This window comes from Capricornis sumatraensis, chromosome 9 (genome assembly GCF_032405125.1).
Source record: "Capricornis sumatraensis isolate serow.1 chromosome 9, serow.2, whole genome shotgun sequence".
Lineage (NCBI taxonomy): Eukaryota > Metazoa > Chordata > Mammalia > Artiodactyla > Bovidae > Capricornis > Capricornis sumatraensis.
This window is the reverse complement of record NC_091077.1, coordinates 81,476,901-81,501,753: the sequence shown is the minus strand read 5'-3', so window position 1 is coordinate 81,501,753 and position 24,853 is coordinate 81,476,901. Positions and strand designations below refer to the sequence as shown.

Below are 24,853 nucleotides of genomic sequence, written 5' to 3'. Positions count from 1 at the left end.
CAAGCAGCCTTAATTCTCACTCTACTGGAATGGTAATTTTTTTTCCTGAAAATATGTTCTTTCCAGTTCATTTTCTCTAAGAGATGATTTAAATTTTTCTTTAAAAAAATTTGCAACAATAACACTAAAAAAGTCAAAATTCCTTTTCCCAAAATTTCATTCTTCATAATTCCTTCTCATCCTTCGTTAATTCTTTCTGTTTTACTCAGTCATAGTTTCTGTTCTACAAAATCCCTCCCTTGATCTCATTCACTTTTGCTCAATCTCTTTCACTTCTCATTTCACTTCTCACTTCATTTCTTTCTCATATCCTCCAAATCCATTCCATCATCTCTTCCATAATGTGACCTTAACATATCTTTCCAACCATCTTGCACAGTTCGAAGTAGAGATTTTCCTCAAACCAGCTTCTCACTATTCCCCAAACAGGCCATGCTTTCCAGCCCTACAGCTTGGCACTCATCCACCTCCCTTTCCCTAGTACTTTTCCCAGCCTCTTCAGAAAAGCCAGTCTGTACGGTTTCCTTGAAAATTGTTGATCAGAGCTATGGATATTTTATTTTTATTCTCCAGCTTCCTCCAACCCTCATCTTTCCTGTTTTCCTGTTATTTTCTTCTACATAGTCCAAAGACTCCCTCTCATTCCACACCAGGGACAAACCTCTTCTTCCTCCTCCCTGATGATGTAAACACTGCTCTAATTCCAATCTTTTCATTATTCTTTTGAGCTGGCCTTTATCTTGGTTTGGTTATGCTGTTTTCAAGAGTGAATTATTCTTTGACTATTTGAACATAGTTTAGGCATATAACAAGTGGATAAATTTTCTATATGAAATATCTGGGTTACATTTTTAATTCTCTACTCTTACTCCCTAGACCAATAATAAAACAGATCCTGAGAAAGAACAGACATTCAGTTGCTGAATGGAAGAAATGTTTCCTTCCCTATTCAAAAGCTGCCCTTCTAACTAATTAAAGAAACATGTCAGAATGGTTCCCAAGAAGAACTCATACGTCAGCACCAAAGAAATAAATATTCTGAAAATGAGAAGAACCACTTGGTCTACTTCTCAATAGAGATTGAAAACAGAGGAAAAGAAGAGAGACAGGGAAGAAATTAATCAGAATTCAAGCTGAAATAAATATAGAAGTCTGTAGTTGTAATGAAAGGGAAAACTAGGTAAGCTTAGGAGTCTGGTGAAGCCCAAAGCTATTATGTATATGCGCAAGATTTACAACACATTTCTAACACTTGCTATCAACTTCTGACCAAAGCCAAGCCCCCACAAAGGGAAAACTGGGACATAAAAAGGTGTTGGAATGATGAACAGTACTTAGAAGCCTTTTGCACAATACAAATAATTCTTTAACACAGTGTGCTTTAAAAATAGTTGGAGGAGAAAAACAGCCACTTGAAGATATCAGTGCTTTGTGAGAATGGACTTCATAGTCAATAAAGCACCATTTTAGGGTAGGCTATTTATTAGTATCAATGCCTGAGAGAAGTGCAATGACCTCTCACCCACTGCTGGGGAGCAAATGGTATTAAGCGTGCCCCACCACCTCTCCCAAACCTAAAATGGCAAGAGTGGATAGGGAAAAAAGAGCACTGGGAAGGACATTTTCTCTCTTAAATTAATCAAACCCTCAGCAACTGAGCTCCTATAAGCCCAAGTAGTAGAAACGAGAGGTGCCCAGAAACAGAATTTTGCACCACCTTGGCTGTATGCCTTCAGGGATCCAACGCAAATATGTGTTTACAGAAGCAGAACAGCTCCCCAGCTAGCAGAAATGCTCAGCTTTGAGTCCTCAGGACTTTCCACTTTCCTTAGCCAACCATTCCTGCTGTCTCTAGGAAGCAACAAACTAAAGAGTAAAGATATAGAGATGGCTTGGGTTCTGAGTTTCCTGGAGACAAAAGAATTACTCCCTTCCATATAACTCATCTGGAGAAGGCAATGGCACCCCACTCCAGCACTCTTGCCTGGAAAATCCCATGGATGGAGGAGCCTGGTGGGCCACAGTCCATGGGGTTGCTAAGAGTCGGACACGACTGAGCGACTTCACTTTCACTTTTCACTTTCATGCATTGGAGAAAGAAATGGCAACCCACTCCAGTGTTCTTACCTGGAGAATCCCAGGGACGGGGGAGCCTGGTGGGCTGCCGTCTATGGGGTTGCACAGAGTCGGACACGACTGAAGTGACTTAGCAGCAGTAGCAGCACATAACTCATCAGAAAAGTTCAAATAAGACACCATCATAAGGTTTCTAGGTTTCCATCTTTGAACTGTATGCAGAAATGGTTAGAAATTCCTCCTCTAGGTTCATTCAATAAATAGTTGCTGACATTGTGCCACAGTTAATACTATGGGCATTAAAATGAGTAAGACAAAGAATATATATGTCATATAAGTATTACACACCCACACACATCTATGAGTAAAGCTTATCACTCTGTAGGCTGAAGTACTCACTATTAATTGCCTTTCTCTCTATTTTTACCTTAACCTCCTCCCTTCTAGATTATCATTTTATAGGGAACAAGTAAACAAATAATTTTCTGATATCATGCAACATGTGATAAATGATATAATGTGATATAATATGACACAGGGGTGATAACAACAAATGGCATGTTAGCTGAGTCTTAGGCAATAGTTGGCCTGGCAGACGCTGGACATATCAAGGAGTAAGAGGTGATCACAGTCCAATGTAGTTGTACTTTAAGAAACAGAATAAAGATTTCCTCTTACATCTAAGCTAGTTGATAAAAGAAAAGGCAATATCAATTTAAATAGGAATTACTTACTACTTGCTTTACCTAAAAAAAAAAAAAAGGTACTAGAATAAAATTCAGAGCAAAGCAGAGAAACTAATTTTTACCAAGACTCAAATGCAAAAAAAAAAAAAAAAAATTCTAAATACCTGTCAAAAACAAGGCTGAGTGAACTATTTTTGAAGCAACAATAACAAAAAAAGACCCCTGAGCAAGAAATTTTATAGCCATCCTGTTTCTAGGTCGGAATTCTCTTAGAATGAGACAAAGAAAAATCTGGACCTGGAATAAGAAGAAGATGTTAGGAATTCAATTCACCACACTAACAGAGATTTGTTTAACAGATGAAAGGCCAGAGTAACCACATAACATATGAACAGGGAATGGACTGAGGGGAAAAAAGGAAAAATTATGACTCCAGAGTAAAGGATAATACATTTTCAGAACACCTGTTAGGTTAAGTTAGGTAGAGAAAGGAAAAGAAATTATCAGACTCTGATAAAGGAAAGAACCATTTTTCATGTTTCTCCACAAGAAAACACTCAGTATGCTTTGCAAATATTAAATCTGATATTCTAATGCACCTGAAAAATCACTAAGTGAATTCTGGAATTTAAAAATTCCTAACGCTAATTCTATACAACACAGAATGGGGAGGGTGGAGAATAAGAAATGCTTCTACACAAAGTAAATGACTTGTTTGTGTTTCCTTTATAAAAGCATAAACAGAGAGCATCTTAAAATATATAAATAGAATCAAAAAAGGCTAGTTATTTTGTGTGTTTTTTTTAAGAAACAGAAAACCACCATGAAGAAAAGATCTTAGAAAGTATACAAATTTCATTAAAATATAATTGAACTTGCAGGAACAATTACTGTGCTGTACTGTAAGGGGAGCTGTTGGCACATAAGAGCAAAGCACACATATGAGCTCATCCACCAGCCTCAGCAAGACCCACTTCCAGCTAGAAGCAGTCATGTTTCAACACCTCCAATTCCCTAACGCTGACAAGCTAAACAACTTGTTTTGTCTCTGGGAGCTCTTCTCTGGTGATTAACTGCTTATGGTGAATACTAATTACATGAAAGTACAGTATTGAAGAAGTGGTATCCTGTTTCCTTTACCTGCAGCCTCGACATGAATCCAGAAGCTACTGGGTAGAGTCCTTGCAAACGAAAACCGAGAAGGACATTTTTCTCCCCTCCAGTAAATAAATGTAACCCCTTCTATTTTTCAGTATAACACAGCTCACTGACAAGAAGCTTCCTTTAACCTCTGGGCTCCAAACCAAGTAGAATCACAATAAAGTGAGTATTTTAAAGGCCTATAATAATCATATGGATTAATCTGCAGCAAGAGTTTGTGAATTAGTAAACTCAGTGTCCTTAATTCCCCATGTCCCATGTTGAAAATTTACCCCAAATTGTCAGTTCTTAGGAGCTGCACCTCAGATTAAAATCTTCTCACCAGGGAGTCTATGAGAATTTGTTCTTGTGTTTTAAATCCTAAGTGCTTGTTAAACCGCCAACACTGCAAAATTAGAGACCATTAAACAATATAAGGCAGCAAGTGATTAAATCTACCAAATACACATTCAAAGCAGCTTAAGCTACTTTTTAATTAAAAATAAAATATCACTGGCTAAATTCAGATGTCTTAGCTATCCAGAAAAGGTTAGAAGGCTGTTCAAAATGCAAAATGCTGCTGATAAGTCCAGAGAGAAAAAGAGAAATGGGGTTGGGGTGGGCTGGGGAGGTGGTTCCTCTTGACTTCTGAGCGCAGGGTGGAGAGGCCTCAAAATGCTGACCTGGTTTAGTCAGAGGACATGAAGTGGGGAGCCCTGGCTGTGCTGCAGGGTGAGGACTTCATGTGGCCGCTGATTAAATAAGCTTTATTAGCCAAGACCTCAGAGGAGACAGGGTGTTCCACCTTCTTGGCAAGGGGGATGAGTTGAGTAACACTGCAGGAAGCTGAGGCACTGGAGATGTATAGATGGCCGAAGGAAATGTTAGTGCTATTTTTAAACATAGCTTAAATGGACTGATGAACAGTTCCTAAAATAATAATTAGTGTTGGGGAAGGAGGCATGGGGACTTTTGAGTTAATGGGATCATTTGAGATTGAAAGAAATTTTCACTGTAAAGTTAGAAGTAAATAAACATTGTAGCTTTAAGTTGTTCCTACTTGTTTAAAGTAAAGAAAAGAAAAAGGGCCGGGGGCTTAGTCAACGCTGGGCAGGAGGCCAAGAATCTGCAGATCAGACTTAGGGCTGAGATGATATCATTCACTCTAAAGTCTTGATATTCTTTCTAAAGCATGAGAAAATTTACTGGTAAAACCTTACCTCACCCACAGTTTTCTTATTTTTAACTCTTTTTTTTTTCTCTCAAGAATAATTTTCCAAATCTGCTTTCTGCCTTATATGTAAATGTTATGAATTTACATTTAGCTTCCAACATGGTCTTACCTAAAAAGCTTGCCCTAAAGTAAAGCACAGGCACTTGGTAGCTGCAGGAATATAAGACATGATACTCATATTTAATCACTTCGGCTGCCGTGGTGGTCTCGGTTACCTCAAAATCATCCAGGGGGGGATCTACAGCCTCCTGAAAAAAAGCAAATACAAAAACAGAATGTGGCTGTCAATAAAAAGAAGCACATTAACACACACAAAGAGAAAGCTGAGGTTTTCTTCATGCAAAATAACAGTTAAATAAATATAGGACTATGAGGTAAGGAAAAGGGAGTTTCCCACATTAATGTTTAACATTTGAGTCCTGGGTAAATAGTAAAACCAGAAAACATTAGCATTAAGTAATTCCAGATTGTTTTCGAGAGACAAAGCAGCTCTGAGTAAAGAAACAGGAAGAGGGGAAAAAAGTGAAAAGATCCATTGCAACAGCAACTCTGAAAAATCTTTACTGTACAATTTTAGCAACAAGATGATAGCTATACAAGCTACCTTCTTCCCTACCTGTGAAAGCTAAAAACATCCTAACAATTGAGCAAGAGACTGTGAAATGTCCCTAAAGATTCTATTGTACTTGCCAAAAGATGATTCATTGTGTGCTGAATAATTCCCAGTTCCATTTTGAATAAAAAAGTTATTTTGCAAGAGATTGAGTTTGTTAGGTACATTTCAAAACCTGAGATGAATCTGTTTTCTTTGTTATCGTGCCATCTTTGGTACATTTCTACAAAAAATCTTGATTTATAATAGAGTAGATGGCAAATATCAATGTCAACATAAACAGGGTTTTGTAAGCAAAGATGGTTCTAGCTAGTTCACTTCTCACCTAATCATTCTCTACAAATTGATTTTTTTATTATTATTATGTGTAGGGTTTGTTGATAATGTATCTTAACGTTTGGAAGCAATTAATTGGACATGTTGAGTCAGAATCTGATTCCATCCACATTCACTTATTTAATGGGCTGAAGAATTTTCTTTGACATTAATTTTTAGTAGAACAGAAGAAGCAGGTTGGTTTGACTCATTTCTACCTTTCATTAAAATGGTAACAACAATGAACAATTGAAAAGAGCAACAGGAAAGATTTCAAACTTTATCAACATGAAATAAGGTTTCCTGTGGAGATAAGTAAAGCCAGAGACTACTCTCCAGATCTCTTATCTGCTTTACTAATTCCCTACTCACAGTCAATTCACTGGGGGAGATATTACACTAGATAAATCACAACTGAAGATATTTACAAAATAGTTTTTCACTAAACTCTAGTAAACACTATCAATTAAACACAATGAATTAAGTAACTGAAAAGAAACCACTGAAATAAATATTCCAGATACAGAAAATTAATACAGTAGCAAGAAAGAGGTTTTTCCTGTTTGTTTATTTAAATTTCATTAGGTAAAGATGAATACATCTTCTTTTAAAGCAATTCTTTCAGCCAAAATTCATTCTTTTTGCTCAAAGATTGACTTGTTTAGCATTTATAATTTCTTTTCTTTCTTTTTTATTCTTTCTTAACATTATAAAATCATTATAGCTAAAAATAACTGCAAACATTGCACAAGTACATTAGCAAAGAATTGAAATTCCCCTCATCCCAGCACTTTAGTATCTCAGATTTGTAATTATTTTCAGAAAGTCATTGTGTATTTTTCCAGACTGTTTTTATTTTTTGATGTGCAAACACATATACACACATACTACATCCACCTATACCCCACCTTTGCATCCCCAATTAAATCATGGTATATATGCGTGTTCCTTGATTTGTTCACTCATGAACATATGTCCACGTGCTGCCATGTCAGTGCTGTAGATTTTGCTGCTTCTTTTATATCGCATTATATGACCATAGTTTTTTGCTTTTTTAAACATTTCCATACTGCTAGATATTTTAGCTCAATTATAATTTTCTGCTACTACAACTAATGCTGCAGTGAATATCTTAGCACATATATTTTTATACACCTCTATTTTTCTATGGTGCAGATTCCTAAAGGTAACATAAATGTATGAGAGGGTACATGCATCTTAAATTTCAACAGATACTGTCAATTTGTCCTCAGAAAAAGGATGTATCAATCTATATTCCCAGCAAAAATGTAAAAGAATGTCTTTTCCCAATTCCTATAAATCCTGTTGATTATTTATTTTTGGTTTTTGCCTATTTGATGAATTTTTAAATATCAGTTTTTTGTTTTAGTTTCTAGTTTCTTGATTACTAATGAAAGTGAACATCTACTCATGTATTTATGAGTAATTTGTATTCTTCTGTGATGTACCTGTTCTTATCCCTTTCCTATTTTTCAGATATTTGATTTCCATTGTTCTTACTGAATTATATAAACCCTTTGTATATTAGAAATAACATATTACCAGAAATATATATACCTCTGTGCTGCAGAAATACACAAGTGTGCAAATATTATGTCTGATACGTATGTGCATAAAATGCTTTCACTCAGTTTTCTTTTAACTTTGTTCCTTGTATGTATAATTTACTTTCATGTAGTCAAAGCTGTACATTTTCTATTTGCAGCTTCTAAGTAATCTGTCTTCATTAGACGGATTTGTGCTATGTCCCATCTCATCCTTAAAAATTATACAAATGTTAAACTTGTTTATTTTACACACTATGTCTCTCTCTCTCACGTACACATGTTTTTAAACTGACGTGTTTAATCACTAAACCATACAAATTTTGTTTTTCTGTAAGGTGTGAAGAATTTTTTCCCAGATGATTTCCAATAATCCATCTTCCTCCCATTGATTTTAATACACTTTTACCATAAATTAGATTTGTGTGTATGTGTGTCTTTATTCTCTATTCTTCTCTATTGAGCTATTTCTCTTCTTAGACCATCATTGTCCAGTTTGTAAGTAAATACTGAGTTGGGTCATTAATGACTTCTGCATAAAACTGCAGATATAGGTTGACCAAGACTCAGTATTGCTAGGGAGCATAAAATTCCTGGCAAGACTGTCCTTTCAGTTCAGTTCAGTTCAATTCAGTCATATCCGACTCTGTGACCCCATGGACTGCAGCATGCTAGGCCTCCCTGTCCATCACCAATTCCCAGAGTTCACTCAAACTCATGTCCATCGAGTCGGTGATGCCATCCAACCATCTCATCCTCTGTCATCCCCTTCTCCTTCTGCCCTCAATTTTTCCCAGCATCAGAGTTTTTTCCAATGAGTCAGTTCTTTGCATCAGGTAGCCAAAGTACTGGAGTTTCAGCTTCAACATCAGTCCTTCCAATGAATATTCAGGACTGATCTCCTTTAGGATGGACTGGTAGGATCTCCTTGCAATAAAAGGGACTCTCAAGAGTCTTCTCCAACACCACAGTTCAAAAGCATCAATTCTTCAGTGCTCAGCTTTCTTTATAGTCCAACTCTCACATCCATACATGACTACTGGAAAAACCATACCTTTGACTAGATGGACATGTGTTGGCAAAGTACTGTCTCTGCTTTTTAATATGCTATCTGGGTTGGTCATAACTTTTCTTCCAAGGAGCAAGCATCTTTTAATTTCACAGCTGCAGTCACTATCTGCAGTGATTTGGGAGCCCCAGAAATAAAGTCTGTCACTGTTTCCATTGCTTCCCCATCTATTTGCCATGAAGTGATGGGACCGGATGCCATGATCTTAGTTTTCTGAATGTTGAGCTTTAAGCCAACTTTTTCACTTTCGTCTTTCACTTTCATCAAGAGGCTCTTTAGTTCTTCTTTGGTTTCTGCCATAAAGGTGGTGTCATCTGCAAATGTGAGGTTATTGATAATTCTCCCAGCAATCTTGATTCCAGCTTGTGCTTCTTCCAGCCCAGCTTTTCTCATGATATACTCTGCATATAAGTTAAATAATCAGGGTGACAATACACAGCCTTGACGTATTCCTTTTCCTATTTGGAACCAGTCTCTTGTTCCATGTCCAGTTCTAACTATTGCTTCCTGACCTGCATACAAGAGGCAGGTCAGGTGATCTGGTATTCCCATCTCTTTAAGAATGTTCCACAGTTTGTTGTGATCAACATAGTCAAAGGTTTTGGCATAGTCAATAAAGCAGAAATACACGTTTTTCTGGAACTCTCTTGCTTTTTCAGTGATTCAGTGTTGGCAATTTGATCTCTGGTTCCTCTGCCTTTTCTAAATCCACCTTGAACATCTGGAACTTCAGGGCTCATGAACTGTTGAAGCCTGGCTTGGAGAATTTTGAGCATTACTTTGGTAGCTGTGAGAGAAGAGTTCGGTAGTTTGAGCATTCTTTGGCATTGCCTTTCTTTGGGATTGGAATGAAAACTGACCTTTTCCAGTCCTGTGGCCACTGCTGAGTTTTCCAAATTTGCTGGCATATTGAGTGCAGCACTTTCACAGAATCATCTCTTAGGATCTGAAATAGCTCAGCTGGAATTCCATCACCTCCACTAGCTTTGTTCGTAGTGATGCTTCCTAAGGCCCACTTGACTTCACATTCCAGGATGTCTGGCTCTAGGTGAATGATCACACCATCGTGGTTATCTGGGTCGTGGAGATCATTTTTGTACAGTTCTTCTGTGTATTCTTGCCACCTCTTCTTAATATCTTCTGCTTCTGTTAGGTCCATACCATTTCTGTCCTTTATTGAGCCCATCTTTGCATGAAATGCTCCCTTGGTACCTCTGCTTTTCTTGAAGAGATCTCTAGTCTTTCTGATTCTGTTGTTTTCCTCTATTTCTTTGCATTGATCACTGAGGAAGGCTTTCTTATCTCTCCTTGCTATTATTCTTTGGAACTCTGCATTCAAATGGGTATATCCTTCCTTTTCTCCTTTATCTTTCACTTTTTTTCTTTTCACAGCTATTTGTAAGGCCTCCTCAGACAGGCATTTTGCCTTTTTACATTTCTTTTTCCTGGGGATGGTCTTGATCCCTGCCTCCTGTACAATGTCATGAACCTCCATCCATAGTTCTTCAGGCACCCTGTCTATCAAATCTAATGCCTTGAATCTATTTCTCACTTGCACTATATAATCATAAAGGATTTGATTTAGGTCATACCTGAATGATCTATTGATTTTCCCTACTTTCTTCAATTTAAGTCTGAATTTGGCAATAAGGAGTTCATGATCTGAGCCATAGTCAGCTCCCAGTCTTGTTTACTGGACTGTCCTCTACCCAAACTGAAATTAAGCACTCATGTATGTGTTGGTGTTGACACCAGGTGCTTGTAGCTGGTGCTCAATTAGACATAGATTCAGATTCTCTGGAACAGTTTGGAGGCTGAAGAAATAAGAGAGAGGGGGTAGAAAAAGCTTCCTAAAGAGCCAATTATAAGTTTCACTCCAGCCACTATCCCACTGGCAGCTGAGTGCCTGTCTTCCAACTGGGAGCGCTGCTCTCACCCAGCACCTTGTTCTGGGCAGCCATCTATCGGCAACGAAGTTTTCACATCCTTAACTCATAGGAAATGAACTGAACTCTTGGCCTGTTTCTGCTAGGATCTTTCCATCCATTCGTGGTCACCTTTATGATGCCCATGCAAATATCATCTCATGAAATCGTGCAATTTGGAAATCTCAGACTTCTACATATTTTCTGTTTCCCTCTCGCAAAGTGCCAGATGGTTTTAAAACTTTAAGACCAAGGTTCTTGTCTCATTCATCTTTGTATTCCTAGAGACTCTAACACAGAGATGACAACCCTGGTAAGCAATTCTTCATCTGTAGCAGCTCTGTTCCCTCCTATATAAGTATAACAAACATCACAGGTGATTCACCAGCAAGCTTACCTTGACACTAAAGTCAGAAAAGAAGTAAATGGAGGACTAAAAATGCAGAAGATCACCAAAGTTGATACACAAATGGTAAACAGGCATATAAAAAGATGCTCAATATCATTATCCATCAGGGAAATACAAATTAAAACTACAGTAAGATATCACTACACATCTATCAAAATAGATAAAATAACAAGCAGTGACATCTTCAAATGTTGGTGAAGATGCAGAGAAACTAGATCATTCATACATTGCTGCTTGGAGTATATAAAATGGTACAGCCTCTCTGGAAAACCATATGGCAGTTTCTTCTAAAACTAAAAGTCTAATTACCATACAATCCACCAATTACACTCTTGGGCATTCATCCCAGAGAAATGAAAAACATGCACACGAATATTCATAGTAGTTCTATTCAGAATAGCCAAAAACTTGAGACAGTTCAGACGTCCCTCAGCAGGTCGTAGTTAAACAAATTGTGGCATATCATCCTATACTGCTCAGCAATGAAAAGAACAAATTGCTGATACACACAACCACTTGAGTGAATCTCTCAGGAATTACGAAGTGATAAAAGCCAATCCAAAAAGATTACAGACGGTATGATTCCATTTATATAACATTTTTGACATGACAAAATTTTAGAAATGAAGAACAAAGAAAGGATTAGTCTTGAGGGGAGTGGGCAGAAGGAGGTGGCTATGTTTACAAAAGGGCAGCATGAAGAGACCTTGTGATGAGAGACTTGTTCTGTATCGATTATCGTGATGGACAGGTGAACCTACATGCACGATAAAGTTGCATACACAAACACACACACCACACCTCCATACACACCCATCCACACACACACAGATCGGCATAAGTAAAACGGGACAATCCGAATAAATCAGTGGATTGTATTGATGCTGGTACCCTGGTTGTGATATTATACTACAATTTTGCAAGATGTTGCCACTGGGGTAAACTAGGTTAAGGGTACATGGGAAATTTCTGATTATTTTTTACTACTGCCTATGAATCTGTATCTTACAATTTCAATGAAAAACTAAAAAGGAAAAAAATAGCAAGACAGTTTGAGATTCGTTAAAGACAAAATACAATATCTAAGACCTTAGAGCTAACAGTACAGATGGCAGAGGGATTATGTTGATAAAGAGAGGCTGATGTCTGGAACTGGCCTTACAATTACACAGGAGGCGTGTCAGAGGATGTAGATGTGGAAGGGGCATGGTTGGTCATGGAGTGATGATTATTGGGGTTGATTGATGGGTCCACAGGTGTTATTTATACCTTTTAGTCTACTTTTTTGAATATTTTTAATTCTCAAAAAAAAAAACATTTTAAGGGAGCAATAGTTTCTGCTACTATGTTACAGTGTACAGAATCAGAGAACACACAGAATCACAGTGTACAGAATCATAGGGAAAGGAACTTCAATCATTCCATCTGGCACAACACTCACCTTGCTGATCCAAACAAGAAGCCTCCAAATGACTGATGGTTTACCCAATGTCCCTAGATAATTAGAGGCAGAGGCAGGCCAATGACCCATATCTACTGACCCTGAAATAACTGCTCTTTGTACTGAAGAATGCCACTTTTTAACTGTTATATATTCAATTTAGACTGATGTTCTAGATGTCATTGGATTCAGTTCAGTTCAGTCGCTCAGTCGTGTCCGACTCTTTGCAACCCCGCAGACTGCAGCATACCAGGCCTCCCTGTCCATCATCAACTCCCAGAGTTGATATTTTCCCAGAGTTAATATTTTGAGTATGTTTGCTAATATTTTCTACTTTTCTTTTGTTATATTTTAAAGAGGATTGGGGTATATTTAATTTGATATTGAGTTAACAGAAAAAGGAGTCACATGTACATTTATTTTCCTCACAATGTTGCTATTTCATTAAATGAGAAGATACCTGTATTTAGAAAATCACATTCATTCAAGGAGCTAAAAGATTAAGTGGTTCACATTAATTATAGAAACCTTGATTTTATTGAATTCAATTAACAATAAGTTGACAGTGATCTCTCATTTAGAAAATCTGATATGAATTAAGCTTTACAACTAAATCTCATTAAATAGTGATCATGCTGAAGACACTTCATAGATGTTTTATTTAAAGCAAACCCAAATAGAGTACTGGGCTTAGGAAATGAGATCCATATCTTTATTTAGCCTACAGGGAAAAGTAATGGAAGGGAAAAAAGAAAAACTTTTTTTTCTATCACTAGAAATCTCTATTACTATTACTGAGCAAACATAAGTAATGAGCTTTATTCATAATGTCCCTTGAGGAAATGAGATTCTATTTGTTTATCTTCCACCAGTCAGGATCTTAATTCAAACCTAGCAGTTATGGGCCAGAATCACAGCCAAGAAGCCAAAGAGTGACAAAGGTACAGGACTGGTTCAGGACTGTCTTTAGCTGCATCCACAAGAGGACATATAACCATTTAATCACAATGGAAAGATGGACTATGTTACAAACTTTTCTTGATTTTCCTGAACCAACATCCTTTTAATATTTTTAGAAGTGATAAAGACTGGCAAAGCCTTTGGACCAATCATTGAAAAATCAATTCCTTAAGAAAGAGTTTTAATTATTAAAACATTTTAAATGAATTACTATAAAAATAACCTATGTGGGACTCTGAGCAAGTAGCCCCTCCCTCCTTTTTCTGTTTGTCTCACATGCTCATTATTTTACAGTGGGGTGGTTTTTCACAATTTGTACTCCTAGAATGACTTTTTTTTCATGATCTCTGTGGCTTTTGAGTGCATGACTGTCACAAGAACTCTGCAAGCAATGGCATTCTTTTAGCAACTGTAAATGTTGTATCCAGTACATAAGAGAGAGTTCACCACCAGGCAGACAAGTGTCCAACAGCATCCGGGGTGACACTGAAACAACAAAGTGGAGAGTCTAGCTGATTCCAAGGATAGTACCTCAGTGAGGTGCCCCCGCCTTCCCCCCGCCCAGTAATATTATTACTACTCCTTTGGAAAAAAAAGAGGTGCCATTCTCTGCTCTCCCAGCTCCATCAGAGGGGAGTGAATTAGCATCCACATGGCCAATGTGGGTTCCCACTGAGAGAAAGAATCTGTCTCCTGTGTGGGATTAAATCCGACGCAGCCTGGCACACTCAAGGGCAAGGAAGGAGGTGGAGGACACAGAAATCCGCCAAAGCACATCTGGCAGTTTTCTGGATGTTTACAGCTGGTTGTGTTATGCTTCGAAGGCCCTGGTTCCTTTAAGACTGTGCAGGAGACAGGAAGACAGCTTGAACTCAGAGCTGGGCAGCTAGCAAAAAGGCTGAGTGAGAGGTGCACTGCAGAGGAGGCTGTCTGTGAGATTCCTGGCAGAGAACACAGGTTCCATGGCAGGAGGGAACAGTAATAATGTTTAGTGACATCTAATGTATGGCAGGAAGGGAAGAGGAGCTAAAAGCCTCCTGATCAAAGTGAAAGAGGAGAGCGAAAAAGTTGGCTTAAAGCTTAAAGCTCAACATTCAGAAAACGAAGATCATGGCAAATAGATGGGGAAACAGTGGAAACAGTGTCAGACTTCATTTTTTAGGCTCCAAAATCACTGCAGATGGTGACTGCAGCCATGAAATTAAAAGACGCTTACTCCTTGGAAGAAAAGTTATGACCAACCTAGATAGTATATTCAAAAGCAGAGATATTACTTTGCCAACAAAGGTCCATCTAGTCAAGGCTATGGTTTTTCCAGTGGTCATGTATGGATATGAGAGTTGGACTGTGAAGAAAGCTGAGCGCCGAAGAACTGATGCTTTTGAACTGTGGTGTTGGAGAAGACTCTCGAGAGTCCCTTGGACTGCAAGGAGATCCAACCAGTCCATTCTGAAGGAGATCAACCCTGGGATTTCTTTGGAAGGAATGATGCTAAAGCTGAAACTCCAGTACTTTGGCCACCTCATGCAAAGAGCTGACTGCTAGGAGGGACTGGGGCAGGAGGAGAAGGGGACGACAGAGGATGAGATGGCTGGATGACATCACTGACTCGATGGACATGAGTTTGAGTCAACTCTGGGAGATGGTAATGGACAGGGAGGCCTGGTGTGCTGCAATTCATGGGGTCGCAAAGAGTCGGACACGACTGAGCGACTGAAGTAACTGAACTGAGTGTATGTCAATGATGATTTGTCCTTACATCAGAACAATATATAAAAAGCATTATTTTTCTAGGAAAAAATAAGGACTCAGAGGACTTTTAAAAGGAAAGCTCAGGTTCCTCTACTTTTTAAGATTTCTGAGCAGTTAAATGCAAAAGAATTAGCAGAATAAGGGATATGAAAACCAAAAATTCCTTATGGAAATCATGACTAGTTAAAGGAAGAGGAAAAGACTTTTTACCTAGTATTCTGAGTTTCAGAGTCAGCCGAAGGTGTTTCTATTCAGGCTTACCCTTTGCATGTTACCTAATGCCAGCCTCAGTTATAATGGTTCACAATTTTTCTAAGAACATTTGTATACATTATGTCACTTGTTCCTCGGCTCTATAGGAAGGTCCAAAGTCACCCATCAAGTAAGAAATTAGCCAGAGCACAAACCTAAGCCCCTAGGCTTCAAGCCCAGGGCTCCTCCACTCTGCAAAGATGATGAGATTTGGGGTAGGGGTGGGAAGGTAGGGGATGTTAAAATTTGCACTCTTGGGCTCCACTCCCAAACTTCTGCTGGGATGGGATTGATTTGCTAGAGTATCAATGGCCATTGATGGTTTAGTATGATACTCCTTTATCAATTATTACATTCAGCAGTGGATTTGTAACTGATAACATTAATCAAAAGGAATTCTTTTTTTTTTAATTTATTTATTTGGCTGTACCAGGTCTTAGTTTTGGCATGCGGAATCATTAGTGGTGGCATTCCAACTCTTAGTAGCGTTGCATGGGATCTAGTTCCCTCACCAGGGATTGAAACTGGACCTTCTGCATTGGGAGTGAGGAGTCTTGGCCACTGGACCACCAGGAAAGTCCTCAAAAGGAATTCTTAATAGTGAAATTTGAGGTGCCAAAAAGAAATAAACTTCTGACCACACATGTAACCACCAATGTGTAAGTCTTGCCATATAAGCCATGCTGAGTTTTAACTTCAGAACTCCAAAATTCTCCCTTATGCTACAGGATAAATCAGTTTCCACTGGGTTTATCCTTTCAGAAAATAAAGAAACAATGGTCATCTTTTATGTAATACCCTCTCAAAAATATGAACCAATTTACTGTCTTCAGATTTATCTGATCCTAGTTAAATGATCCTAGTTCTTCTAAGTTTTTTTTTCTTTTTTAACACTTATTTATTTGGCTGCATTGAGTCTTAGTTGTGGCAATATGGACTCTTTTGTTGCAGCATGTGGAATCTTTTTGTTGTTGCAGCATGCGGGCTCTATAGTTATGGCACACAGGCTTAGTTGCTCTATAGGGCATGTGGGATCTTAGTTTCCCAACCAGGGACTGAACCCCTGTCCCCTGCATGGGAAGGCAGATTCTTAACCACTGGACCACCAGGGAAGTCCCCTTCTAATTTTTCTTATATCCCTATTTCCAGAGATCTGCAGTTTTCTTACAGGCACATATAGTCAGTGTTCTAGACTTTGTGGACCGTAAAGTCTTTGCCACTATAGCATGAAAGCAGCCATTGGCAACAGGCAAACAGATGTGACCATACTCTGGTGAAATTTTATTTACAAAAGCCAGCTACAGTCTATAGACAAAGTCCATCTTTAGGCCTTCCTTAATTTCCTTTATTGTATTTTTATAAGTAGTAAGCAGAACCTTATTAAAGGACCTGTGTCTCCATTTGGTGAACTTCACCCCTTTTCTATTTTTTTCTATCTTAAAATTTTACATTAGGTTTCCTGAGGGGATGATAAAATCTGAGCCTTCAAAGAATGATGATAATTGAATCAGATAGGCTAGAGTTAGGCTGAAGTCATTTTCTAAGGTAAGAGAATGCACTACCCTAATTTAAACAAGTGAGATTTTTTTAATGTCTTGATAAATAAACTGCAAATTCCTTCAGCGTATGCATAAATGTCCATACTCAAATCCAGAAATGAGGTAATTTCATTGCCAAAGAGTGAAACTGAGAAGGTCTTGATAAACAGACCAAAAGGCAAGCACTAGTAATTTCAGAAGGGGCTGTCTTGGCACGTGCACAGAACCATGTCTGGGAATGAGCAGAAAACTCCTCTGCAGGACCTTCAAGAGAGCCTGAGCTCCTTCTCCTTCCTCAAAACTGTCTCAGAATTGTATGGCTGTGAATAGGCTTTATTTGTTTGCTTTGTTGGTTCTTTTACTAGGAGAATCCCTTAAAGAACTCCATAAGTGCATATCCTATGCTTGTGCCAGGACAAAGATGGGGCACAGGGAGGTAAGGGCTGCCTTTAAAGGTACTATTTAAGCAACAATGAGAACACAGAAAAAGTCCTCATCTTTCTACAAGGGTGGAAGGGTACATTCAAATCACAGATTAAAAACACCTATGTATTAGAGAAGTGTAGTATATAGTCAAATGTGAAAAAGGGCATGGAATTTGGAGTTAGATCTGGGTTCAGTTCTTGACTCTGTGCTCTCTGGATGAGCAGACTGCTTAATCCCCCTGAGCCTGAGTTTCCTTATTTGTTAAACAAAGGCATTTTCCTCTTATTTAAAGTGTATTAAACAAGACAAACTATAAAACTATCTGACACATAGTAGGTACTGATTTAGCTTATTCATTCATTTATCAAATGTTATGAAGTTTCTTCTAAATTCCACATCAAGGGTCAGCAAACATTTTCTTAAAGGGCCAGGTAGTAAATATTTTAAGCTTTGTGAACCATGTGTCTCTGTCAAAACCACTCAACTTTGCCACTGTAGCACAAAAGCAACCCACACAATATGTAAATCAATGACTGTGGCTTTGTGCCAATAAAATGTTATTTATGGACACCAAAATTTAAATTTCATATAATTTCAGTGTGTCATGAAACACTGTTCTTTTTCAACCATGTAAAAATGCAAAAACCATTAACTCGTGAGTTATACAAAAATAGGAAACTGGCCACAAATTTGCCAATTCTTGTTCCAGACTCTGTCCTATCTGCGAACAGAGAAAAGAACAGCAGACACTGTGCCATAAAGGGAGGAGATATGATAAACAAATAATCACACAAATCATTACAATTATCATCACAGTAAGTGCTACTAGAGAAAACGCAGAGTCCTAGAGTAGATGTGACTTAGCAGTAGCAGCAGAGTAGATATAATTTTACCATATCTATAAATTTGGTGTGTGTGGTTTTAACCTTTTTTGTTTCAGCTCTTTCAGGTATAAACCAGTTTTATGTAGGGCTGACCCTTTTAATGTCCTAATCCTCATTCTCCAAGGTTTATTTTTAGTTCAATGACCATATCATCTATCCAGATAGATTTTTAGGAACATCTCCAATCACCCAAGCTTCTTCCTAATAAACTCTTCTTGCAGACACTCAAAAAGTCTCCTTGTATGCTTCGTTCTGTCACTACATGTCCTTCCCTCAGCAACAGTTTCTGCCTGAGAACACGACATGCCTTTCTTTCTCAGTTCAGTTCACTTCAGTCGCTCAGTCGTGTCCGACTCTGCGACCCCATGAACCGCAGCACACCAGGCCTCCCTGCCCATCACCAACTCCCGGAGTCCACCCAAACCCATGTCCACTGAGTTGGTGACGCCATCCAACCATCTCATCCTCTATCATCCCCTTCTCCTCCTGCCCTCAATCTTTCCCAGCATCAGGGTCTTTTCAAATGAGTCAGCTCTTTGCATCAGGTGGCCAAACTATTGGTTTCAGCTTCAATATCAGTCCTTCCAGTGAACACCCAGGACTGATCTTCTTTAGGATGGATTGGTTGTATCTCCTTGCAGTCCAAGGGACTCTCAAGAGTCTTCTCCAACACTACAGTTCAAAAGCATCAATTCTTCGGGCACTCAACTTTCTTTATAGTCCAACTTTCACATGCATACATGTGAAAAGCACAGGAAAAGCCATAGCCTTGACTAGATGGACCTTTGTTGGTAAAGTAATATCTCTGCTTTTGAATATGCTATCTAGGTTGGTCATAACTTTCCTTCCAAGGAGCAAGCATCTTTTAATTTCATGGCTGCAGTCACCATCTGCAGTGATTTTGGAGCCCAGAAAAATAAAGTCAGCCACTGTTTCCACTGTTTCCCCATCTATTTGCCATGAACAATCTCACATACATGTGCACACAGGTACACAGTGTGTGCAGACAAAGTAAATATTCATTCACTAAACTTTACTGAGCATCTACTAAGTGCTAGGCATGGTGCCATCACTGGAGAGTTGCTGGTGAACAGAACACAGTCTCTGCTCTCAAAGAGCTTTTACTAAAGGGAGGGGAGGGGAAACTGAATCATTCCATAAACAATTACTTGATTATAGTGTTGCAAGTGCTAGAAGAATATAAGTATGTATCTTGGGGCTCATCTGATCTGGAGTCAGGGAAAGGCTTTGCTACGGCACACTCATAAATCCCTTAGGACATGAGAGGACAGGGTTTTTGCCTATTTTATCTACTCAGGTATGCCCAAGCATCCTGAACAGCACCTAGCAAATAGTAATCAATAGGCATTCAATCAATATTTGTTAAATGAAATAAGTAAATGCAAAGAGAATAAAAGCTGTTATAATTTCCATACTATAAATCAAAGGTCTAGAAACTTTTGTTGATTTTGACTCCAGGTATCAAAAAATTTAAGCATTCATCTTTAATATGTTTATATTTACCTTCTGATCATTATGAACATGTATTTTGTGTAATATACTATATACTTTGTAAAAGACATTAAAATTGAAAACCTTAACGGATAAGACAAAGTGAAGGAAAAATATATTCCAAGGAATTATTTTAGCTAGGTGATGATCTGGGTACTAAGAGAAGTAGGTGTCCCACCCTGCTCTTTGCTCTGAGCACCAAAGGACCTTCACTGGCCTCTTGACTGCATCTCCTCTTTGCTTGCCCATTTTGCCCTCAGCTTTCTGGGCCAGTGGCTGTGGCTGCATAAAGTTGCAGAAATGTTGATTTTAAAGTACTCACTGAAAAAGTTAGCACCTAAATGGTCACACATGTAAACCACATGCAAATGAGCACAGAGTTGCCAGGTTTTCACTGGGCTCCTGGCTCCAGAGCCCATGCTGCTGAGCAGTCAGCCCTGATCACAGTCCTCAGTGACCATACTCCCGGTCACTGAATGCCTAGGTGCTGCCTGCCTGGTAGTCCTGCCTCTCTCTCCAGCACAGGGGTACAGCCTTAATTCAAAACTGACTCTGAAGAAACAGAGGTGACTTCCTTCCTCTTCATAAAGAACCTTGCTCTAAGCTGCACAAAGAAAAAGAGCCCTGGGTTCCAAAAGGGTAAATCAATACAGTAAATAAAGTTACTTTAAAGTTATTTTATTTATTAATGTTGCAGACACTTTTTTCCCCCAGGAATATTTTGAAGACAGCAATTTAACTAAATATGCTACAGAATTTTTTGTTTGTTCTATATTGAATCTTAATTACAACATGGTATTTCAAAGGTCCAGCTTCTGTGTTTTCTCCATGTTTTTGATAGGTGGTTTTACGGTTGCAATAGCTGGGAAGGATCCACAGATCCACATGGAAGATGTATATTACTAACTGCACTTGGTAAATCATAACACTCACATTTCAGTCCCTTTCTCTAGTCCGAACAGGTTTGTCTTCGTGTTCTGATTGCTTTTCAGTGAGTTGCTGATGAACACAGAGAGCATCATATGATCATTAAGGACAACATACACACAACTTGAGGGTCATTAATAAAAGTAACCATAAATCCTATCTCAAGTAATCATAAACCCTATCTCAAGTTATCTTAGGGCTTCCTTTGTGGCTCAGCTGGTAAAGAATCTGCCTGCAATGCGGGAGACCTGGGTTCAGTCCCTGGGTTGGAAAGATCCCCTGAAGAAGGGAAAGGCTACCCACTCCAGTATTCTGGCCTAGAGAATTCTGTACAGTCCATGGGGTCTCAAAGAGTTGGATGTGACTGAGTGACTTTCACTTTCACTTTCAAATAATCTTCATTTCAAATTAGGAGAGTCAATTTTTTGAAAGATCTAAGTATATTGTTATTTTTACATAGTGCCATTTTGTTGCTGTTTATTAGAATTCCTTTGCAGGGGTGGTTAAAGCCCCCAGTCTGACAAGTAGGAGTTGTGTTAAATAAAACTGGATGAGATCACCACAGGAAATCTAAGGCACAGTAAACTATGATACATAACACAAGCCTGAAGGAGGGAAGCACCGCTGTTAGCCTCTTCCTAGTATCTGGCTCTCTCTTCCCTTTTGGCTGCCTTGAGTAACATAGGACTCCTGGTCTTCTGGCAAATGAACTTCATGAAGACCTACCATGAGTCCATGTGTGTGTGGTCATGTCAGGCTCTTTGTGATCCCATGGACAATAGCCTGAGCAGTCCATGTTTAAATATTGGTAAACCTTCATTTAAAAAAATAAATAAAAGTATAAAAGTAGTTCTATTATCTTTTTCCATATCTCAGTAGGTTATTTTGCAAGCTCCCTGAAAGCATGCATCTACTTTAAAGACTATGCTGGTGACCCAGACCATTAGTAAAAAATTATGAAGAAGACAAACTTATCCTTGGCATCTCCTATACCAAGCTTTTCATGGCTTTGTTTTCCTCTTTCGATACAAGGCTTACAAATTCAGCCCTTCTGATTTTCAGAGGAAAGGGACTTGATAAACTCACCTACAGTAAATGTTACAGTCTGGGACATGTTAATCTTACCAAGAGTCTTTGCCTTTGAAAAGAAGTTTCCCTGAACAGGAAAATCTTAATGACTCAGTGACCATGCAGTTGATGGAACAAAGAATAGGACATGGGGGGAGAGGGGCAGCGGCCATGGTTTCCCTGGCACCCTTCAGAACACAACCGGGGGATGACAGTCCACTGTCCTGAGGAGGCCAGCCCTGCCAAGGACAAGGATGGTTCAAAGCAGCATGTGGACACCACCAGAGCCTCACAGTCTAGCTCAGAGGTGACAGAAATTGCTCCTGGAAGGAACTGCGTTTGACTTTCAACTGCTGGACACATATTTTCCTAGTTACTAAGCACGGGTGGATGGTGGCAAGCTGCAGGGTCAGGGGCACTGAGTGTAGCAGTGCCTGCCCTTTAAAGGAGGTCTCCATTATCTTCACTACCTCCACCACAGTTTGGCCTCAGGTCAAACAACAGGGAGGGAACACAGCCCCACCCATCAACAGAAGATTGGATTAAAGATTTACTGAGCATAAAACAAGACCCAGTTTCCCCCTCAGTCAGTCTCTCCCATCAGGAAGCTTCCATAAGCCTCTTATCCTTCTCTCTCAGAGGGCAGACAGAATGAAAACCACAATCACAGAAAACCAACCAAACTCTTCACATGGATCACAGCCTTGTCTAACTCAATGAAACTATGAGCCATACCATGTAGGGCCACCCAAGACAGAGGGTCATGGTGGACAGTTCTGAGAAAACGTGGTCCACTGGAGAATGGAATGGCAAACCACGTCAGTATTCTTGCCTTGAGAATCCCATGAAGAGCATGAAAAGGCAAAATGATAGGACACTGAAAGATGAACTGTCCAGGTCAGTAAGTGCCCTACATGCTACTGGAGATCAGTGGAGAAATAACTCCAGAAAGAATGGAGAATAACTCCAGACGAAGCCAAAGCGAAAACAACACCCAGTCGTGGATGTGATTGATGATGAAAATAAAGTCCGATGCTGTAAAGAGCAAATTGAATAGGAACCTGGAATGTTAGGTCCATGAATCAAGGCAAATTGCAAGTGGTCAAACAGGAGATGGCAAGAGTGAACATTGACACTGTACTAATCAGTTCAGTTCAGTTCAGTTCAGTCGCTCAGTTGTGTCCGACTCTTTGCGACCCCATGAATTGCAGCATGCCAGGCCTCCCTGTCCATCACCAACTCCCGGAGTTCACTCAGACTCAGGTCCATCAAGTCCGTGATGCCATCCAGCCATCTCATCCACAGTTGTCCCTTTCTCCTCCTGCCCCCAATCCCTCCCAGCATCAGGGTCTTTTCCAATGAGTCAACTCTTCGCATGAGGTGGCCAAAGTACTGCAGTTTCAGCTTTAGCATCATTCCTTCCAAAGAAATCCCAGGGCTGATCTCCTTCAGAATGGACTGGTTGGATCTCCTTGAAGTCCAAGGGACTCTCAAGAGTCTTCTCCAACACCACATTTCAAAAGCATCATACATGACAGGTCATGTATGGATGTGAGAGTTGGACTGTGAAGAAGGCTGAGCACCGAAGAATTGATGCTTTTGAACTGTGGTGTTGGAGAAGACTCTTGAGAGTCCCTTGGACTACAAAGAGATCCAACCAGTCCATCCTAAAGGAGATCAGTCCTGGGTGTTCATTAGAAGGACTGACGTTGAAGGTGAAACTCCAATACTTTGGCCACCTGTTATGAAGAGCTGACATTTGAAAAGACCCTGATGCTGGGAAAGATTGAGGGCAGGAGGAGAAGGGGACGACAGAGGATGAGATGGCTGAATGGCATCACCGACTCGATGGACATGGGTTTGGGTGGACTCCAGGAGTTGGTGATGGACAGGGAGGCCTGGCGTGCTGCAGTTTATGGGGTTGCAAAGAGCTGGACATGACTGAGAGACTGAACTGAATGTTAATGATAAATCAAGATACAAAAGAAGTTTCCAAAGGAGAAAATAAAAGAAGCTTAAGCTAGTAATACTGAATTAATGTATTTTCCTGGTTACTTACAATGGCAGATAAATATTTGCATAGTAAGGAAAATGCTAATTTTATTAAAGTGCTATTAGAAAAGGCCTTTAGACTAACTTGCAACACCCTAAAAAATTATACAGAGGGACTAGATTTGTCAGTTCCAACCTCTTTATAAACATTTGCCTGCACAGTTGCCACACTTGGAAGAAAAACCAAATCCAGAACTGACTTGTTTCCTAAATGAATTGGGAAGTTTTCATTGAGAAGCATCTGCTACTTTATTGCCTTCATGTAAAAGCATTCTTGTGCCACTATAACGGGCTATTGAGCAGATGTTTTAGAGCATTACACCCACAGCAATACGTGCATCATAAAAAAGATAAGGAGCCACAACGTAATTAATGATTTCAGTTTCTTGATAAATGAATTTCACTTAAAAAAACATGGATTTAAACTTGTGTCACGAATCTCAACTTTTAACTCAAGCAATTCACTTGCAAGAAAGTGAACAGAAAATCATTTACAACAATAAATAACAAAGGGTCAAACTCAGTCTTACAGTCAACATGATGAAATCTGAAGGCCCAGAAAAGACCAAAGCACTCAACCACCTCCCCCGGGGATCAGCCAGAGAATCTGCCATTGGAGATGGACTTCATTCAGACACCACTGGGAATGTAACATAATAAGAAATTTGCACTTATAAAATTATGCTAGTTTTCTAAAATCCCCCAAATCTGAATTCCAAAACTCATTATAGCTCAAAAACTGCAGGAATATTGGTTTTTAGGACTGTAGGTTTTGGTGCCTTTTACTTTTGTTTAATATTAGATTAAAATCACTGGAGATGGTGACTGCAGCCATGAAATTAAAAGACGCTTACTCCTTGGAAGAAAAGTTATGACCAACCTAGATAGCATATTCAAAAGCAGAGACATTACTTTGCTGACTAAGGTCTGTCTAGTCAAGGCTATGGTTTTTCCTGTGGTCATGTATGGATGTGAGAGTTGGACTGTGAAGAAGGCTGAGCGCTGAAGA

At 39.1% G+C, this 24,853-nt stretch overlaps 1 protein-coding gene across 1 annotated transcript in view; it reads right to left on the bottom strand.

The window, feature by feature from the left end:
- ATG10 (autophagy related 10) overlaps nt 1-24,853 on the bottom strand; it is a 270,613-nt gene that overhangs the window by 79,909 nt on the left and 165,851 nt on the right. Inside the window, exon 4 of the mRNA XM_068981433.1 lies at nt 5,246-5,384. Within this exon, the coding sequence (XP_068837534.1) occupies nt 5,246-5,384 (139 nt within the window). The remainder of the gene's footprint in view (nt 1-5,245; nt 5,385-24,853) is intronic.